The sequence below is a fragment of the Petaurus breviceps genome, unplaced genomic scaffold (assembly GCF_028583685.1).
Source record: "Petaurus breviceps papuanus isolate PSGF00001 unplaced genomic scaffold, PetGlider_PUasm1.0 90825, whole genome shotgun sequence".
NCBI lineage: Eukaryota > Metazoa > Chordata > Mammalia > Diprotodontia > Petauridae > Petaurus > Petaurus breviceps.
The window spans coordinates 11,334,031-11,353,529 of NW_027187353.1; the positions used below are offsets into that span (position 1 = coordinate 11,334,031).

The window sequence follows — 19,499 nt, forward strand, 5'->3', positions numbered from 1 at the left end:
AAAAAAAAAAAAAAACCTCATAATAAATAAGCAAAGTTAAGCAAAACGAATCCACACAGGGGCCATCTCCAAAAATGTATGTCTCTTTCTGAATCCTGAGATCCTCATCTCTGTCAGGTGTGGGGAGCATGCTTCATCATCAGTTCTCCAGAGTCCCCTCGGGTCACTGCTCTGATCAGTTATGTCTTTCACAGCTGTTTTTCTTTGCAATGTTGCTGTTCCTGAATAAAATGTTCTAGTTCTGCTCACTTTACTGAGGGTCAGTTCATACTGACCTGGATTGTCTGAAATCATCTGTTGTTAATTCTTACGGTGTATTCCATTACATTTATATACCACAGTTTATTGTACCCTTCTTGGCTTCCAGATCTCCTTCCTCCCCTCCTTCTCTCTATCCCTCCTACTTGATTAGGGAGCTTGTTTTGCTTGCGACAGTTCCCTTCCCGATATTAGCCTACCTCTTACTGCCCTGCTGAATTGGTTGTATCTCTACATGAACACGTGCGTCCCCAATCCTCCTTTGTTCGCTTCAGAGAAGAGTATGGTTCATCTGGTGCCCACTTCTCTCACCCCTTCTCCCATGTCTATATCCTCATCTTTTCTCACTCACCCCATGTTATAGAATTAGCGTGCTCCCTCCTCTCCCAAGCCCACCTTTCTACACTCATGAATTCCTATTTTCCCCTTCCCTTCCCTTTCTCAGAACAAACCAAGTTTTCCCCAGAACCTCAGTTGCTCTCATTTAACTCTCCCCACACCCTTAGGACAAGAAGGTTCTAAAAGGCCACTAGTTTCTTCCCTCTCTTTAGAATCTTCTCACCCTCCAGCTCTAATTACTTGAATATATTTGAATAATAATAGCTTGCATTTCTATAGAGCTTTAAGGCTTGTAAAGTGCTTTACAACTATTGTCTCTTTTGATCCTCACAACAACCCTGGGAGAGAGTTTCTATTATCATCTTCAACTTACAGATGAGAAAACTGAGGCAGAGGTTAGGTGACCCAGGGTTCACACAGTTAGTGAGCATGTGAGGCTGAATGTGAACAGATCCCAGGGCCAACACAAGTCTGAAGTGAGCTAAAGCTTTAGTCTCTTGTCCTAAGATGTTCATTGGTGCTTAAAGTTCCCATTGAGACTACTCTGGGTCCTGTTTTTTGAGGTTTGTTTTTGTTTTTAAAAACTAATTGTCCACCAGAAGTCGCCCAAGTCAACAAAGGCATCAGGAGGAAAAGCTGCACCATGAAACAATGTGGGGACCCTGTGTCCTGGAGGCCACGCATGGCCCTCTAGGTCCTTGAGTGTGGCCCGTTGACCAAATCCAAAGTTCACAGGACAAATCCCCTTGAAAAAAGGATTTGTTCTATAAAACTCAGACTTAGTCAAAAGGTCACACCTGAGGACCTAGAAGGTCACATATGGCCTCAAGGCTGCAGGTTCCTCAGCTCTGGTTTAGAGCATGGGTTCTTACCTGGGGGAGGGGATGCCAGGGATTTTTGTTGTTATTGTTTTAATATTTTGTTAACTGTATTTCAATATAATTATGCATTTTTAAATATTATTCTGAATCCAGCCTCAGACACTTGACACTTACTAGTTGTGTGACTTTGGACAAGTCACTTAATCCCAATTGCCCTGTCTTCCCCCCTCCAAAACAAAAAATATTATTCTGACAACCTGATAGGACTCTATGGGTTTCACCAGACTGTCAAAGGGGTCCTGGAAACACAAAAGGTTAAGAACCCCTGGTTTTACAGGGTTGACAAAAGACCATAAGAGTACACTGTACTTCTTGGAGACGAGTCATTGGAAAACCCCATAGAGCTCATTATGTCGTGTCCCCACTGACTCTGGGGCCGGCACTTTGCTCACCGCACTACCTAGCCACCCCTCACCTCAGTTTTTTTTTTTTTTTAAGCAATCGGGGTTAAGTAACTTGTTCAAGGTTACACAGCCAGTTATTTCTGGGTGTGGTGCTGAGTATCTGAGCCCAGGATTCGATCCCCAGGTCATCCCAACACTGGAGCCAGTGCTCTTACTCGCTGTGCTACCTGGCCGCCCCACTAGCCTCAGTATTAACAACAAATTTCCCAACAATGACAGCTATCCAAAATGGTGTGCCTTTTCCAAGTTGGCCCCAGTCTACCCTTCTAGATTATGTTTCACTGCTTCTTGACACAAACCCACTCATGATGGATCACCAAGCCTGACCCTAGATTCAAGGATACAAAGATGCAAGAGGCGCTTTAGCAAACATCACAAGCCAACCCTTCACTTTATAGTGGAAGAAGCTCAAGTCCAGAGAGGTGAAATCAGTCCTTCACAATGACAAGGTGGCAAGTAAGCAGGCTGGTAGGGATTCAAACCCAGCTCTTCTGACACGAATCCCAGAGTCTCTCCACAAGACAGACACTTTTCAGCCTTCATAGTTTTGCATATACTGACCTCCCCAGAATGCTCCCAGACCCAGTCTTTTTGGTCCATCAACAACACTTACCTCAAACCCCCCCTCCACAAAGCTTCCTCAACTGCACCAGGCTAAAGCATCTCCCCCCACTCTTGAGCATTCATAGCAACAACAGACTGTATGAGGCCCTTGGCAATTCAGGGCTTGTCAAATCATCTGTTGTTGCTGGGACCTATTATGGAACTTTTTATTGTAGTTTATCTCCAGACCTTTATGTCTTGTCTTTCAAACTAGAATATAAGTTTCCTAAAAGCAAAGATCATAGGTCATACTTCCTTTGTAACCCACATGAACGCACACTACGACACTTTGGCTTACATAGAGCACAACTGACAAATATTTCACCTGTTTTCTGTTTAAAATAACTGCCTAAGACAATGACCTTAAACAAGAACAAAACAATTCTTTACTTACTTTACTTACTTTTTAGATTAATTCCACCACACAAACATCTGTAACATCATACTGGCTACTTCCCCTCCACCCTCTCCCTTCTTCCACTGTTTCTGCTGCTTTGCCCCACGTGAGTATACATTTCTTCCTTTCGCACAGTCATAGTCAGTTTGTGTGTGCGCATGTGCGCCTGTGCACATGTGCATGTGACTGGTTCCACTTCTTTCAGACTGCACACACGTTTTTCAGGATTCCTTGAGATCACTCATATTTCTCATCTGCATCTGCATCGCTTCAGTATGTCCAACAGCCATGCCCTAGTTGTTAGACATTTAATCTGTAGTATTATTATAAATATCTTTAAATAGGGAGGTCTTTTTTTCCTTCCCAATAAATAAATAGGGTACGTGGTCCCAATGAATGATTATTACATCAAGATGTATAATTATTTTTATAAGAGCCAAATCCCAGACAGAACTGAAATTAATGAAACTCTCTTGGAAAGTACATATAAGTACAGACTTGACTTCTTTAATAACATTCAGCTTGCCTATTTTTTCCTCTTAAAAGCACTCAAAGGTAATGGATGGCAGTTAAAGTAAGCAACAATAATTTTTAAATGTGCTAAGTCATAAAGTTATCAAGATCTTTATTAGGGATGACCTAACATTTCATTAACATTCTTGGGTAAAATTTGTTGAATGAACGAGACCTGAATTCAGAGTCTCAAACTCCTCAAAACCTTCCAGGAGATTGGGCCTACCTGTATAGTGAGACCAGGAGCCATGACGTTCAGATCTTTCTGTAGAGCCTGCTTCAAGTTTTCATCTATCTGATCTGTTTTTGGAGGCAAGAAAACAACAGATATTAAAGCATATAAAATTTTTTCTATTCTACTAAAACTTAAACAAAAAATATCATGATCAATCCTGGACTTTAAAGAGTTAGATTCTTTTGTGAAGCTCAAAATTCTTCTTAAAGAAGTAATCTTAAAGGGGCGGCTAGGTGGCACAGTGAATAGAGCACCGGCCCTGGAGTCAGGAGGACCTGAGTTCAAATCCAGCCTCAGACACTTAACGTAAGAACTAGCCAGGTGACCTTGGGCAGGTCACTTAACTCCAACTGCCCTCCAAAAAAGCAAAAAAAAAAAAGTAATCTTATGGAGCAAAGGAGCACTACTACGTTTAGTGGACTTGACTTCGAATCCTGGCTCAGCTGCTAACTTAATGACCAAGCAATGGTGGAGGAGCCACTTAACCTCTCTAGAGTTTAGCACCTTCATTTTTTCAAAATGAGGGGCTAGGACTAGATGGTTCTAGACTAAAATCTATGATTCTATGTTTGTAATATCGCTTTCTGTGACAGGAAAAGTGTCAGGGATTATCATATCAAGGAAGTGAGATGTTAAACAAATTGCTCCAAATTACTCAATTGGTGGAGAATTTAAGTCTTCCATCTATGAAGTCATAAATTTCACTAATTCAAACACTAATATATAAAAATATGCATCAAGTTGAATTTGACATCACTCTAATAACCATATGTCTCTTTTCCACAAGACATAATAATACATCATTTTTCTACCACTGTCAGCTTTATTTTGATTTTGGATACAGGTCCACAGAAAAGTCTTTAAATAGAGTTTTCTCTCCAATACATCTACTCTCCACAAATTCACCCCTATGTTTTCTCTATTACCAGATTAGTGTGTTCACCAATCTTAGGTTAACAAGTGACATTACAAACCTGGACAGACCAAACTGCCCCATCCCAGTAAGGTCAAGTGAAATCAGCTCTATCCCACAAGGCCCTAGTCAGTAGATTTGAATCAAGTGATAATTCACAATTCTCAGTGCTCTGATTGGTAGATATCCTACCCAACTGTTGCCTACATGGCAATCCCCAAAATCTGGTACATCCTTCACTAATAAAAGATTTTACTATCAATTTCCTCCTATCCCCAAATGATTTGGAGTCTTAAGGAAAAAAGAGAAATAACTTGTCACTTTAAGGACCTAGTTTATCCGAAGAAAATATTCTACTAAAACTTCAAGAACACTAATCTATTCAAACCAGAAACTGTAGATTGAATACCCCTCCTGACTCCCAGATATCTGCTTCACTAAGAAGACAGGTCAAAGTATAAAGAATCTACAAGCAGATAAAATTTACCCAATCTCTACTTATACAACCATGAGTTTAAGAAAATGGTATCTGTCCTTAAAATGACTTTCTCCCAAAGCTTTTAAAATCTAAACTTATAATAAAAAAATTTAACCTCCAATCATGTTAATCATTTAGAGTAGTTTAACAGTATTACTTAAAAAGACATAGTTAGGTTTATGTTTAAAAACATTGCTCTCAATGAAACACATTTAGTAAGTTTTTACTTTAAAAACCTCTACATAAAGCCAACATAATTCAGTATCAGTATACTAGGTGTCAATCTGCATAGTCAAAATGGGAAGGCAAAGCACTCACCAAACAATTCAATGTAAACTTCCTGAAGAGTGTGAGCACTGCAAAACTGGTTCAATTCATGATGTATTTTATTGAAGATTAAAGTCTTATCATAATCTGCAGTGTAGTTCCTCACGATATCAAATACTGAAAAAGAAGTACACAAGATAGCCTTCCAATGCCAAAGAGTAGAAAAGGGCCTCAGCAATCAAGAATGTAAGCTTCTACTTAAGCCAGAGTTTTACAACTACAAGGTATACCCCCCAAAACTTTGTGGAGCACAAAGCAATGGTCAAAAAAGTAGGCCATTTTCAAGAATAACAGCCACAAATTTCATTTCAAAGAAAACAAAATCAATAAAAACAAGAAAAAATGGAGAATTTGATGCAAGAAGGTGTAATGGGAATGCAAATTTGGAAGATCTTCCCAGCCCCTAGGCTAAAGTGCACCGGAAGCCTGGGGTGGGAGGCTTGTTTTTCAGTAGATACTTTCTGATTGGCCAGTGGGTCCAAAAGGTTGTTACATTCTCTGAGCCAGGAGAAGGCTATATAAGCCCTGATGTGTAGCTTTGTTTTGGGGGCTCACTTTGAGAAGTGTTCTGTGATTTGATCTGTATTCTGGGAAGCCGTTGTCCAGGGCGCCCCCCCCCCCTTTGAAAAACACAGATGTTGATTGGGTATGGATGTAATGGCTGGACAGTTTGGAAAGCTGTCTACTTGATCTGTTTCTGTCTTGATAATTCTGCCTGTATACTTTGAAGTTCGGGGTGCTGACCTTTTTCCCCTGAACAAGGTAAACGATATATGTCTGACTGATTAAAGTAAGCTTGTTAACCCATTTTGAGTTGCTTTCCTTTAACAAAGCAGATCCAAGAACCTGTGGTGGAAGCAACCCTGAGGACGCTTGGGGTGCTTGCCGCTACAGAAGGCAATGGAAGCTTATGTAAGGGTTGTGTCACAGAAATATAAGATGTGTTCTCCTATCAGCCCATGCTGGAGCAAAGATGGCCAGAATCCATACTGCCCTCTGCAGACATCAGATTTGGAGATTTCTTGGCAAGCAGGGTAGGGAACTATCACTGTTCTTCAGGTCACTCAGCCTGAACAGGGTAGCTTTCTTGAGACTCCCTCTCTGGGATCAAGGCTCATCCCTCAGTGATGAAAGAGGTTCCCAGGGGACCAGGCACACAGAGGTAATAGGACGCTGAGGCCATTTTCAAGCCTGCCATTCAGATGTGGGGTGACAAATTCATGTCTTTCCCCATAGTTCCAGGTACAAAGTATATTGTGGTATAGAGGTTTAAAGATTGAGGGCCTTGCCCATCATAATTTCTCCTTTGCCTTTGGGAGGCAGCTGGGCATAGTGGGAAAAGCACTGTATTTGGATTTAAAGGACCTGACTTTAAATTCTGGCTCTGTCACTTCCTATCTCTATCTGTGTAACCCTGAGCAAGTCACTTAACCTCTCGGGCCTCAGTTTCCTCAACTGTAAAATACAAAGGTTGAACTAGATGACCTTGATGATCAATTCCATCTCTACATCTATATATAATTCTAAAACCCTGAATGCTATAGTTATAATTTATTATTTTATATAGTTTTAATTTTATATTTTATTATAAAAATTATAACAAATTCTTTATTATAATTTTAATAACATCCTAGCTAAACAAACTATTTGCATCAATTGCAAATGATGTGGGAGTGGGAGGAGGGGTAGGCAGCCCCATAACCTCTTTGTAAACAAGGGTGGCATCACTATGTGTAGTGTGCAAATGCCCGGCCTAAGTGGAGAGAAGATGTCAAAGACCAGGAAAGGGCCAAGATGATTCCCTTGGTGACCAGAAAAGTTTAGAATAAGCACGGTTTGGGGGAGTTAAAGTAGGGGACAATTAGAAATAGAACACAGGGGGGCAGCTAGGTGACACAGTAAATAGAGCACCAGCCCTGGAGTCAGGAGGACCTGAGTTCTAATCCAGCCTCAGACGATTAACACTTACTAGCTGTGTGACCTTGGGCAAGTCACTTAACCCCAACTGCCTTGCCTTCTCCCTCCCCCCCCCAAAAAAGACAAAAGAAAGAGGACACAGGGTTCTTAGACAGCAAGGAAAAAGAACAAGTCAGATATCTAAAACAGAAGGCTTTCTTTCTCAGTACTACTTATCCCCTAAGGTAAACCCAATTTTGAGTGCCTACTAAATGCCTTGCACTAGGCTAGGTAAGTTGAGGGCACAAGATAAGTAGAAGACACAAACACAGTTTTCCCACCTATTTAGAGTTTAGTTGTAAAGCAAATCATACAACACACACATGAAATGTGACCCCAAGGCAGCATGAAAAAACGGTATTACGGTACAGATAATGAGCACAAAAGGAACTGAAAAAATTAATGTAAGCTAGAGTCTGAAAGTAAGAAGTAGTACTGAAGGGGCGGCTAGGTGGCGCAGTGAGTAAAGCGCCGGCCCCAGAGTCAGGAGGACCCGAGTTTGGTTCTGGCCTCAGACACTTAACAGCCACACAAAAAAAACTAGCCGTGTAACCTTGAGCAAGTTACTTAACCCCAATTGCCCTCCAAAAGACAAAAAAAAAAAAAAGAAGGAATCCTGAAACTGGGACGCCAAGGAGAGTTGGGGTTTGTACAGATAAAAGAGAGCAGCATATTCTTGACAAAGGGAGAATGTGAACAAAGGCAGGGAGACGGAACTGAACCATTTCTGTTGGGGAAACAGTAAAGAGACTGGTTTAGTGGTGGGTTTAGGCTGGAAAATACCAAGAAACAAGTTTAGACAGATAGGAGAGTCTTCTAATCCCTGCACCTATTATACTTGGACTTGCAAATAATTACCAGAAAAGGTTAGGCTTGGGTAAAAATTAAAGTGTCCTCAAATGAATTATCACTAATAGTATTGTATCTACCTTAAGACTATTAAGTTAACCACTTTCCCAGATATCAGCTATGTATACTTTGATTCCAACATTAGCAATAAGAGAAGAGATGGGCACAATACCTGCAAAAGGAGCCAACATATTCACAACTTCTATTCGGTCAATATAGATCATGACCCCACCACTAGGGAGAAAAAAAAAAAGGCATGGAAAAAGTGAGTTAACTATAAGATTCCTGGCTGTAAAAACAGATCTGCAAAACCATCTGTTCAACTATATTACATACAATGAGTCATCTCAGCAAGACAAAAAAATCTAAAAACTTATCCTGCCCTCCACACATCAAGATGACATTATCAGCAATGGGGATGTATTTGTATTGATCTATTCATCCACATTTACCTGGTTTTTCTTATAATCAAAGGCACACACAGTCAATTCTCATCATTTGTGGTAATTATGTTCTATAAAGTCACTGTGAACATAGAATTAGGAATACTGAGCCAGTGGTCCTGGGAAAAATATAAGGCTAAGTCCCTGCAAGCCTATGGTCATAACATTTACTTTAGCAGTTTCTGAAGAAATCTTACATTTCGATTGGTGAACTTCCTCTTCCTTCTTGTGGATGCACCTGTATTATTAATGCATCAACACTGAATTCACATTCAGCAACACTATCACTCATGCTAAACAAAACCCATATGAAATTTACCCCATACATATTTTCTTGCAAAACACATCACAGACTTCTAGGAACACTAAGACAGCACTTCCTTAGGAACTATTTTAAATAACAAAATCACAAACAAAAAGCAGAAAAATATGAAAAACATGTCACTACATAGATATCAAAAAGGAGGCTTGTTTACAGTGTTAGAGCTGAAACAAGAAATCAGTATCATCTTGTTCAGTCTCAGTGGGGAAAGCGTACATTAGGCAACTCCAATTTTTCACCACTCTGCCTGCGTACATCCACAAATGACCATGAAAGTGCCACAAATATTGATTTTGGGCTACAAATCAATTTTAGCAAGTAAGCTAATTCACAAATACAGAATCCTAGGGTGAAGACTGACACTATCACTCTTTAAGATGACTACAGGAGTGAGTCATGTAGTCTATGATTAGAAAACTAGTCCACATGAGAAATAAGCCTCATTTAACATGGGTAATTAACTAAGATGAGCAAACACACACTTTGAAAATCAATACAAGAGGTAGCTAGGTGGCTCAGTGGAAAGAACACCTGTGTTGGAGTGAGGAAGAACCTAGCGCAAATCCAGATTCACTTACTAGCTGTGTGACCCTGTGTAAGGCACTCAACTCTGACTGCCTCTTAAAAAAAAAAAAAAGGAAGAATCAAGTGACTCTTCCAAATAACCTCTAAAAGCAATCCATAAAAAAGATAGAAAATATGAGTAACACAAAAAACAAAGCTTGCACTTTTATGGGAAATATGACTAAGACAAGAAACAAAGTCTCTACCTTATAGAAAGTATGACTAACATAAGAAACAAAGAAAGTCTCCACTTTTATAGAAAGTATGACTAAGTCTGTGTTCTCTATAGGCAATCACTTCCCTCTACAGATCCCAAACTTTCTAGGCGCCTAATATTATTTATTAATTTACTTGAATTTAGTATCTGAGATGTTAAAATTTATATTCTTTTCTTCTTGGAACAATTCAATGTGCTGATTTTATTCTCCATATATTTGGGGCCTATTTTGCATCCTCAAGCAGTTGTACTAATAAAGTACTGTTCCATAAAAATGTCCCTGTGAGTAATTTGTAGATTTAATACAGCTCTGCTGTGTTACTCAAATTTCGTCATCAAACTCCCTTTGGTTCAATGGAACTTAATTTACTGATGTCAAGAGTATAATATAAAGGTTCTGTTTAGAGACAGGCTTCCATTGGAATACTGAGTCCAGAAACATCCCTAAGTTTGTCAAGTGCATTTTTGAAGGCTTCCTAAGCAATTCCCAGATTTATGAACAAGAATGTCCTCTATAAAAAATGGGAACCCAAAGCAGGCAAAAGGAAAGCTTACCTTGTTCCACAGGGCACATTTTTAACTTCATCAGTTTGTAGTGTTGTCTAGAGGGAAAAAAGAACCAATAGTCAAAATATATACATGTGCTCCCTAAAGCAACACATGCTCCAGAAGCAAGTCCTTGCAGGGCACAAGGCACAGTTCCTGAGATGATAAGGTGAGAAAAGGTTCCATTACTATGTCATTTCCTCATGTAAACAGAGGGCATATTACAGTCATCACCAGTTGCGAATTTTTCAGCCATAGTCATTCTCAAAAACTATCTCCCCAGTTTTATGGGATTCTGATGAAAAGAACCCCATCACTCCAGTAATCATAGATCTTCCCAAGTACTAAAGTAGAAGCATTATGGCAGCAATTGAATGGCACCAAAGAAGAGCTGACAGGCTCCAGATGCTAGTAAGAAAACCACCACCACACTTCCCTCTCTGGTCAAGGAATCTGGGTGAGGTTATGTAGCTTTATGGCTCATCTACAGGGACAACCCAACAGGCCAAGAGGCCAAGGATAGGTCTTTGTCTTTGGGCATTTGACTCTCCAGATTCCCATGCTGTATAAAAAGAGTGTACATTAACTCCCCAAACTTCTTTCACCCTAACTTCTTGAATTCTACATCGCAGCTAAATTGGACAACTACCTATTCTCATCTTTACCCTGCAGAATTCTGTCTTCCATCAAAGCTAAGTTCAGGTGTCCCCTCTTCCATAAAGCCTTCTTTGACTCCCCTGGTTGTGAGTACTCTCTCCTGCCTCCATTTTCTTTGTACTGCCCTTCTCTGTGCAAATATCTTATCTCCCACTAGAATGTTAGCTCCTCAAGAACAGACTGTCTTGCTGATGTGTTACTTATAATCAAGATAACCTAACATAATGCCTTGCACACAATAGGCACTTAAAGTTTGTTGACTTGAACTAAACTCAAAAAAACCCTTAACATAAAAGATTCAATACAGTACTCTCCTTTTGTCAATGACCCTGGAACACAGAGCCAGCTTTAGTCATTGGTTAGTTAAACCTTCCCCTCAGTGAAATCCTACTTCAAAGGAACATACATACCAGTGTGCTGCCTTGATCATGCTATTCTCTCTCAAGTGATTTGTTATATAAAATTTGGATTCAGTCAAAAGGCCACATTTAAGGATCTAGAAGGCAACATGTGGTCGGTCTCAAGGACACAGGTTACCCACCTCTGCCCTCAAAGCCGTCCCAAGTGTCTATTAAGTACAAGGGGTGTACAAAATACACAGTTTAGAATACAGCACTAAACTTCAGGAGGAAGAAACAAAAGAAAGACAGTAAAAACCCTAACCTTAAAGAGCTGAAAATCTAGCTAGATAGACAAAACAAACTCTTAAAAACTGTACAAAGCAACAAGTGCAAAATAACATAATGCAAAGATTTATTTCTATTATCTTTAAAATAAACGCCTAGGTGCTAGGGAAAGCAGGACAATGAGTCAAGTGAAATTTAATCAGGGAAGGTCTCCTTGAGAAGGCATTTTAAAGCCAGGTCTTGAAGGAAATCAGAAACCAGAAATAGGAGATAAGAAACCAAAAGTAAAGCCCAATGTTTATGTACAAATACACAAAGTATGGATAACAAGAAAGATAAATGGGGGGGCTAGGTGGGTAGTGAGTAAAGCACTACTTGGAGTTAGGTTCTGGCCTCAGACAATTCACACACACACACACACACACACACACACATACACACACACACCCCACACACACACCTAGCCCTGTAACCTTAGGCAAGTTACTTAACCCCAACTGCCCTCCAAAAGGCAAAAAAAAGTAGGATACACTAGAGATATTAAAGAAAAAATTACAACTGCACTTCATTCAAAAGAAAAAGAATTGATTAAAAAGAGAGGAGAAAAAGAAGGGCGAAAGGGTGAAGTAGTAATGTATATTAAGAAGATATGCTTATGTTAGAAAATCCAGGAATTGGGGAGGGGGAAGCAATAGTGAAGAGCATTCAGGTGACAAAGACCCCAACCACAGAAGTAAAGAATTCACTATTCAAAAAAAAACTGTTGGGAAAACTGGGAAGTCTTGCAGAAATTAGATATAGACCAACATCTCATACCATATACAAAGACAACATCCAAATAATGAAAGCCCAAAATACACTAATATGAATAACAGTGCCTTTCACATACAGTAGCAAATAACTTGAAACAAAGTAGATGCCCATCAACTGGAGAATGGCTAAACAAGCTGTGGTACATGAATGTAATAAAATACTGCTGTGCTACAAAGAAATAATAAATATGAATACAAAGAAGCACTGGAAGACTTATGTGACAAAAGTGAAGTAATCAGAACCAGAAAAACAATAAACAAAATTATAATAATGTAAATGTAGACAACTACAAAGCAATCAAAGCTAAATGCTGCAAAAGTATAATGGAGGGGGGGGACACACCAGCATATATTAAATCCTGCTATGTATAGTTAGGCATTGTACTAAACCCTTTACAAATACTATCTCATTTGATCCTCTCAGCAACCTTATAAGTGCTATTATTTATTCCCATTTTGCAGTTGAGAAAACTGTGGCAGAATTAAGATTAAATTACTTGCTAGTAAGTATCTGAGGTCAGATTTGAACTCAGGTCTTCCTCACTCCAGGCTTAGCATTCCATCCATTGCACTGCACCCCTGAGTTGCCTCAAAAGAAGGTTAGCCCCAAAGAAATAGGCATCTCTCTTCTTTCCATTGGTGAGAGACTATGGGTGTGGAACAGTTCATATAAAATCACAGTAGTTGAAATAAAAACAAAAAATAGTTAAGCTTGGAAAAGAGAAGTCAGTGGGAAGTGATGGGGAATAAGGTAGATGAAGGATATATACATGAAGACCCTTCACAGGAAGGAAGAGCTTTGTTCTGCTTGGCCTCAGAAGGCAAAACTAGGAGGAGTCAACAACAACAAGGTAAAATACCCCAACAACAGAGGACAAGGCCACTTCAGAGGCCAGCTTCCCCTCTGCAGAAGTCTTCAGGCAAAGGTCTGGTGCTGCAGAGTACACTGTCCTTACTCAGACATACCCTCTCTCCTAACCTCCAGATGCAATCTCCACCTGCCTATTAGTCATCTCCAACTGGATATCCGACACAGAAAACCCAACATATCCAACCCAAAACTCATTATCTTTCCTTCCACCCATCTTCTAAACTTCCCTATTACTGAGGACACCACTATCCTTCCAGGTAACCACATGTCATACTCAACTCTTCACTCTTTCTCATGCCACCATATCCAATCTATTGTCAAGTCTTGCTGAATTTACCTTCCTAACACCTCTCATGTATGCCTCTTTCTCTCCTCTGACACCACCACCACCCTGGTACAGTTCAAATCCATCCTCACATACTTACTAGTTGTGTGATCCTGGATAAATCACATCATCTTTGTCTGCCTCAGTTTCCTCAACTGTACAATTGAGGTAACAATAGCACCAAGCTCATTAGTGTGGGGATTAAATGAGATATATGTAAAGCAATTAGCATGGTGCCTAGCACAAAGTAAACACTTAATAAATGTTCCTCTTCCTAATCCCTGCTCCTTCAATAGCTTAGTAGTTTATCTTCCTGCCTATTCTAGTCCATCTTCCACTCAACTATCAAATTACTCTTCCTAAGGCACAGGTCTGATCACATCTCTCTCTCTCTCTCTCTCTCTTCCCCCCATGCCCTCTCAAAAACACACATGCACACGCACATACCTCCATTCAATTAACTCCAATGGCTCCTTATATCACCTCCAGAATTAAAAATAAAATCCTCTGTTTGGCATTCAAAATCCATCACATCCTGGTCCCCTACTACCTTTCTAGTCTTCTTACATCTTACATACCACCACACAATGAAACTAGTGACATGGCCTCCTTGCTCAAACAAGACACTCCATTCTCCCAACTCCTAACAAATGTTTGCCTTTTAATTGACTGCCCCCATGCCTGGAATGCTTTCCCTCCGCATCTCAGCTTCCTTGGATTTCCCTGGCTTCCTTCAAGTCCCACTAAAATCCCTTCTTCTACAGGAGGTCTTTCCTGATGTCCCCTAACTCCAGCACCTTACCTACACTGGTATCTCCAATTCATCCTGTCTAGAACTTGCTTGTACATTGCTGTTTCCCTCATCAGACTGTGAGCTCAAGAGCTGGGGCTGTCTTTTGTCTTTCTTTGTATTCCCAGTGCTTGGCACAGTGCCTAGCACATAGCAGCCACTAAAGTAGGTTTACTGACCTACTGACTGGCAAAGGTCTAATGGCCAATTAAGTATTCTGGAAAAGAGATCTTTGGTGTTTAAGTATAGGTTGGATCAATCAGTATGAGATTTGCTTTAACTCTGGTATCCTACAATTCCAAACATGGACAGAATTCCTAGAAGTGTCACAATCAAGGGTCCAGGCTTAAGAACAAATAAGGTAATATATGACCAAAAGCCACAGTCCAACAGATAAGTAATTAAAGGATATGAACAAATAATTCTCAAAAGACTGCAAACTATTAACAACCACATGAATGAATGCTCCAAATCACCAATAGTAAGTGAATGCAAATTAAAACAACCTGAAGTCTCACCTCATACCCTGCAAACTGGCAAAGACATGAAAGATGGCACTAATCCAGGGGTGGGAAACCTTTGGCCCTGAGGCCTCATGTGGCCTTCTAGATCCTTAAGTGTGGCCTTCTGACTATATCCAAATTTTACACAACAAATACTTTTATTAAAAGGACTAATGAACTAGTGACTGTTCCATGTTGTAATGGGAATGTAAATTTTTAAGATCTTCCCTGCCCCTAGGCTAAAGTGAACCTGGAGCCTGGGGTGGGAGGCTTGTTTTTCAGTAGATACTTTCTGATTGGGCAGTGGTTCAATAAGGTTGTTTGTTACATTCTCTGAGCCAGAGGCTATATAAGCCCTGATGTGTAGCTTTGTTTTGGGGCTCACTTTGAGAAGTGTTCTGTGATTTGATCAGATGAGACTCTGGGAAGCCATTGTTGAGAGCCCCCCAGCTTTGAAAAACCCAGATGTTGATTTGGTATGGATATAATGGTTGGACAGTTTGGAAAGCTGTCTACTTGATCTGTTTCTGTCTTGATAATTCTGTCTGTATACTCTGAAGTTTGGGGTGCTGACCTTTTTCCCCTGAACTAGGTAAACGATACATGTTTGACTGATTAAAGTAAGCTTGCTAACCCATTTTGAGTTGCTTTCCTTTAACAAAGAAGATCCAAGAACCTGGGCTGGCAGCCACCCTGGGGACGCTTGGGATGCTTGCTGCTACACATGTCAAGGGCTTTTAGGAAGACAGGCACACCAGCACATTGCTGGTGAAGTTGTTTACAATTTGGAAAGCCAATCTGGAAAGCAAATTTGAATTATGCAAATAAAGTGACAAAATGTCTATACCTTTTGATCCAGAGAATCCAAGGAGGCCATCAATAAGAAGGTCCCTGTATTCACAAAAATATTTGCAGCAGCACTTTCTGTGATATTGAAGAACTAGAAATAAAGTAGATGTCCACTAATTGGGAAATAGTTAAACAAACTGTTACATCAGTGTAACAGAATATTATTGTGCCTTAAGAAATGATAAATAATATAAAGGCAGATAGGTGGCAAAGTAGGTAAGAGTTTTGGGCCTGGAGTCAGAAAGACTCATCTTCCTGAGTTCAAATCTGGCCTCAGACACTTTATAGTTTTGTGACTTTGGGCAAGTCACTTAACCTTGTTTGCCTTACTTCTTCATCTGTAAAATGATCTGGAGAAGGAAGTAGCAAACCACTCCAGTTATCTTTGCCAAGAAAACCCCAAATGGGAATGAAGAGTCAGATGTGACTGAAATGACTAAACAACAAAATGTGATAAATACAAAGAAGCATGAAAAGATCTACACAAACTGATGCTGAGTGAAGCAGTCAAGAAAACATATGTAAATTGACTACAACAATGTAAACAACCCCCCCCCAAAATATGAAAAGTGAATGTTACAAGATTATGAAAAAACAAGCATGGCTCAAAAGAGATATGAGAAGATACACCCATATCCCACCCTTTTGGGGAGGTGGAAGGTATACAAATATTGCACATTACATGTCTTTTTCAGACTTTTTCAATGTACTGATCAGTTACCCTGATTTTTTTCTTTCTTTTTTTGTTCTTAAGAAATACTATTTGTTATACAAATGGCCCTCTGGGGAGATGGTGTGGGAGGAAATTCTGGAGAGGTCTGAAAAAAAAAAAGACACCAAAACCAACTTATTTAATCAAGTATGAGGCCTATAAATGATAATGAGACGGTATTTAAAAACAAAAATACCACAGCTGTTTGCAAGAGGACTAGCAGAAGATCAGCTAGGAAGCAGTAAATGAGATAAGAAAAGGTGAAGGTTTAGATGTGGGTTGGAGCAATGGGAATGGAAGAGGCTCAGTCTCAATCTAAAAGCAACTGTGGAATAAGGATATCAAAGCACAGGGGGTTGAGGAAGTAGAATAAAAATAAGTACAAGGTTTAAAGTACGAAAGACAAAGATATTGAAAGTGACAGACAAGCTGAGAAGAGGCGTCCATGCGGTGAGACCAGGAGGAGAGTGACTGCCTCCTACGCCATTTCTGGGGATCTTTCTTTACAGCAGCAAGAGCTTCCTAGAAGCCGTCACCTACCTCGGAGCGTCGGACGTTTTCATGCCACTTCGCTAAGCTCTCATTTTTCACTGGGAATGTTGCATGATACAGAACTCTATGGAGATCTTCACATGCAGGCTCACCTGCCAAGGGTGGACATACCCTGGGAAACCCTTTTTTCTAGTGAGCAGATGCCCACAGGGTCAGACAACAAGAGTGACCCTTAAGCAGGTATGCAGTTCTACACACAAAGGTACATGCTTAATAGCTACTATCTCATTCACACATAGGTGCGGTTTGGGCACCCCGAATGCAGACCTAGACTGTTCATTTTCACTGACTTGCCACCTCTCTCTTCTTCTGGGACTAGAAGAGGGGAGATGGAGAGGGTGGAATGCTATGAACCTAGACAACAGCATACAGTGGTTCTTTTTATTAGAAAATCTCTCCATCTAAAATTCTATAATTTTCCTCCACTCCCAGGACATGCACCAGAATAGGCCAAGTTCACAGGCTACACTGTATCTTTCCTAAAGTCCTAACACACAGACTCAACACACCACACCAAGGAACTTGCCTAATTTCCACAGGAAGTATGTAGAAACAAACTTTACTTTTGTTTCTCCCTGTAGTTCCCATTCTCCTGGCCTTGAATGAATTTGTATCTTTCTGTTCTTGCCCAGTTTCAAAAAAAATCCATTATCTCCCTCACCCACACATTCCCTTATTGAGATGATAAGTTTTTTAAACTACTAATTCACTTGATCATACAGCATATATTACAGGGTCCATACTTTTTTTCTTCTCTACATAAACAAGCTAATTGTTTGCACAAAGGGAGAAACCATGTATTTTGTTCAAGGTCCAGAACTTATTGTTGAGGAAAGATATGTTAATATTTCAAAGGCATACAATGTGCCTATAAACTTTTTAAAGTATCCAATTCTTAACAGATGTCATATTTCAAAAGATTCATGATACTGCATCTATTTCTTATTCTAATTGCTGAATACTTCATGACCTCACCAGCTCCCAGGAGTTTGAAATTATCACCTTTATGAAGACCACTCTCAATTCCATAAATCTAGCCCTTACTCTCTCTCCTCTAAGGTCCAGTCCCATACCTCCAAGTACCCTCCAGCTCCAGCCCTGTGTGTTTGCAGAGGCTGTCCTTCATACCTGAAGCACACTCCACCTCCCACTCTCCCAATCCCTAGCCTTCCAAAGTTCAAAGTTCAGCTCACCTTTCCTGGTAGAGCTTTCCCCACCTCCAAAATTACCTTCTATTTACTTTTTATTTATTTTTTCTGTTTCTCAGGGAGAAAGTAAACTCCTAGTGGTGAAGACTGTTTCATTTTCTGTCTTTGTATCCCCCAGAACCATAGCAGACACTTAATAAATGCTTATTGATTGACTGACAAGCCTGGTTTGCATCTCAAATGGTAGAAGTAGGTGCCAGTCAACTGAATAGCCTAGCTTAGAGGCCCACCCAAATAAAATCAGAGAATTTTATAGTAAAACAGAGCCTTAAAAATAATCTTGTCCTATCCTGTTGCCTTAGCTCCTTAAAATAATCTAGTTAAATCTCATTTTTATAAATTATAGGGTGCACATTTCTGGCTATAGAAAGCAGAAATGTCAGGTGACCTGTCTAGAATCCAGGCCTCCTGACCTTCAATCCAGAGTTTTTTCCCCTCCTTTGCCACAATACTTCCTGATAATGATTCAATTCAACAAGAATTTATTTCATGTTTTCTATGTGTTTCTATCTTGTTGGCAAGGCAAGATGTGATAACAGAGACCAAAATATGAAAATACATAATACCTTTGGGAATGAAATATAATTACATGCCAAAGTTCATGTCAGTGTAGTCACAAAAGAAAGTGATTTCTACTGGTAAGCTACCTGAAAAAAGTTTCATGAAAAAGGGAGGATTTGAACTATGCCTTGATAGATAGAAGGGTGTGGAATGTGACTGGGCACTTAACAGATCCAAAGGCCTTCTGCCACTCCCTCCTCCTTCACTCCATCTCACCTAAAGAGGTGTCCCTTTCTTATTGCCAAGGCAAACTCCTATACATGCACAAGTGATCCTATTCCATCCCACCTTCTTCCAAATATTGCCCTCTTTATCACTCCCACTCTCCTTCTCTCCTGGCTGCTTCCCTACTGTCTAAAAAACATGCTCCCAACTCCTCCATCCTCAAAAAACTCTCACTCGATCTCTTCATCCCCACAACTTATTCCCATATCTTTCCTGTCTTTCTACACACAGGGCTAAGGTTGCCTATGATAAGCACCTCCACTTCCTTTCCTCTATGGTCTGGCTTCCAACCTCATCATTCAACCAAAACCACTCTGCTCTCTCCAAAATTACTAACAATCGTTTACTTAGCAAATCTAATGATCTTGTCTCAAATCTCATCCTTCTTGACCTTTCTGCAACTTTTAACACTGTCAATCACCCTCAAATCCTTGAGGCTCTCTTTTCTGTTTTTTTGACACTCTTAGTTCTTTCTGCCTATCTAACCACTCCTCAGTCTCCTTTGCTGGATCTTCATTTAGATCATAGCCAAGAACCATGTCTGTCCCACAGGGCTCTGTGCT

At 40.1% G+C, this 19,499-nt stretch overlaps 2 protein-coding genes across 5 annotated transcripts in view; one reads left to right on the plus strand and one right to left on the minus strand.

Moving 5' to 3' along the window:
• IQGAP1 (IQ motif containing GTPase activating protein 1) overlaps positions 1–19,499 on the plus strand; it is a 404,955-nt gene that overhangs the window by 193,959 nt on the left and 191,497 nt on the right. The window lies entirely within an intron of this gene.
• ERLIN1 (ER lipid raft associated 1) overlaps positions 1–19,499 on the minus strand; it is a 53,941-nt gene that overhangs the window by 28,327 nt on the left and 6,115 nt on the right. For 2 of the 4 annotated variants that reach the window (XM_069071300.1, XM_069071302.1), the window contains 4 exons: positions 10,255–10,301; positions 8,326–8,387; positions 5,340–5,465; positions 3,622–3,695 (listed from right to left, as the gene is read on the minus strand). In XM_069071300.1, coding sequence (XP_068927401.1) covers positions 3,622–3,695; positions 5,340–5,465; positions 8,326–8,387; positions 10,255–10,301 — 309 coding nt within the window. Of the gene's footprint in view, positions 1–3,621; positions 3,696–5,339; positions 5,466–8,325; positions 8,388–10,254; positions 10,302–15,676; positions 15,770–19,499 lie in introns of all 4 variants that reach the window. The other 2 variants (XM_069071299.1, XM_069071303.1) reach the window with 2 other exon arrangements.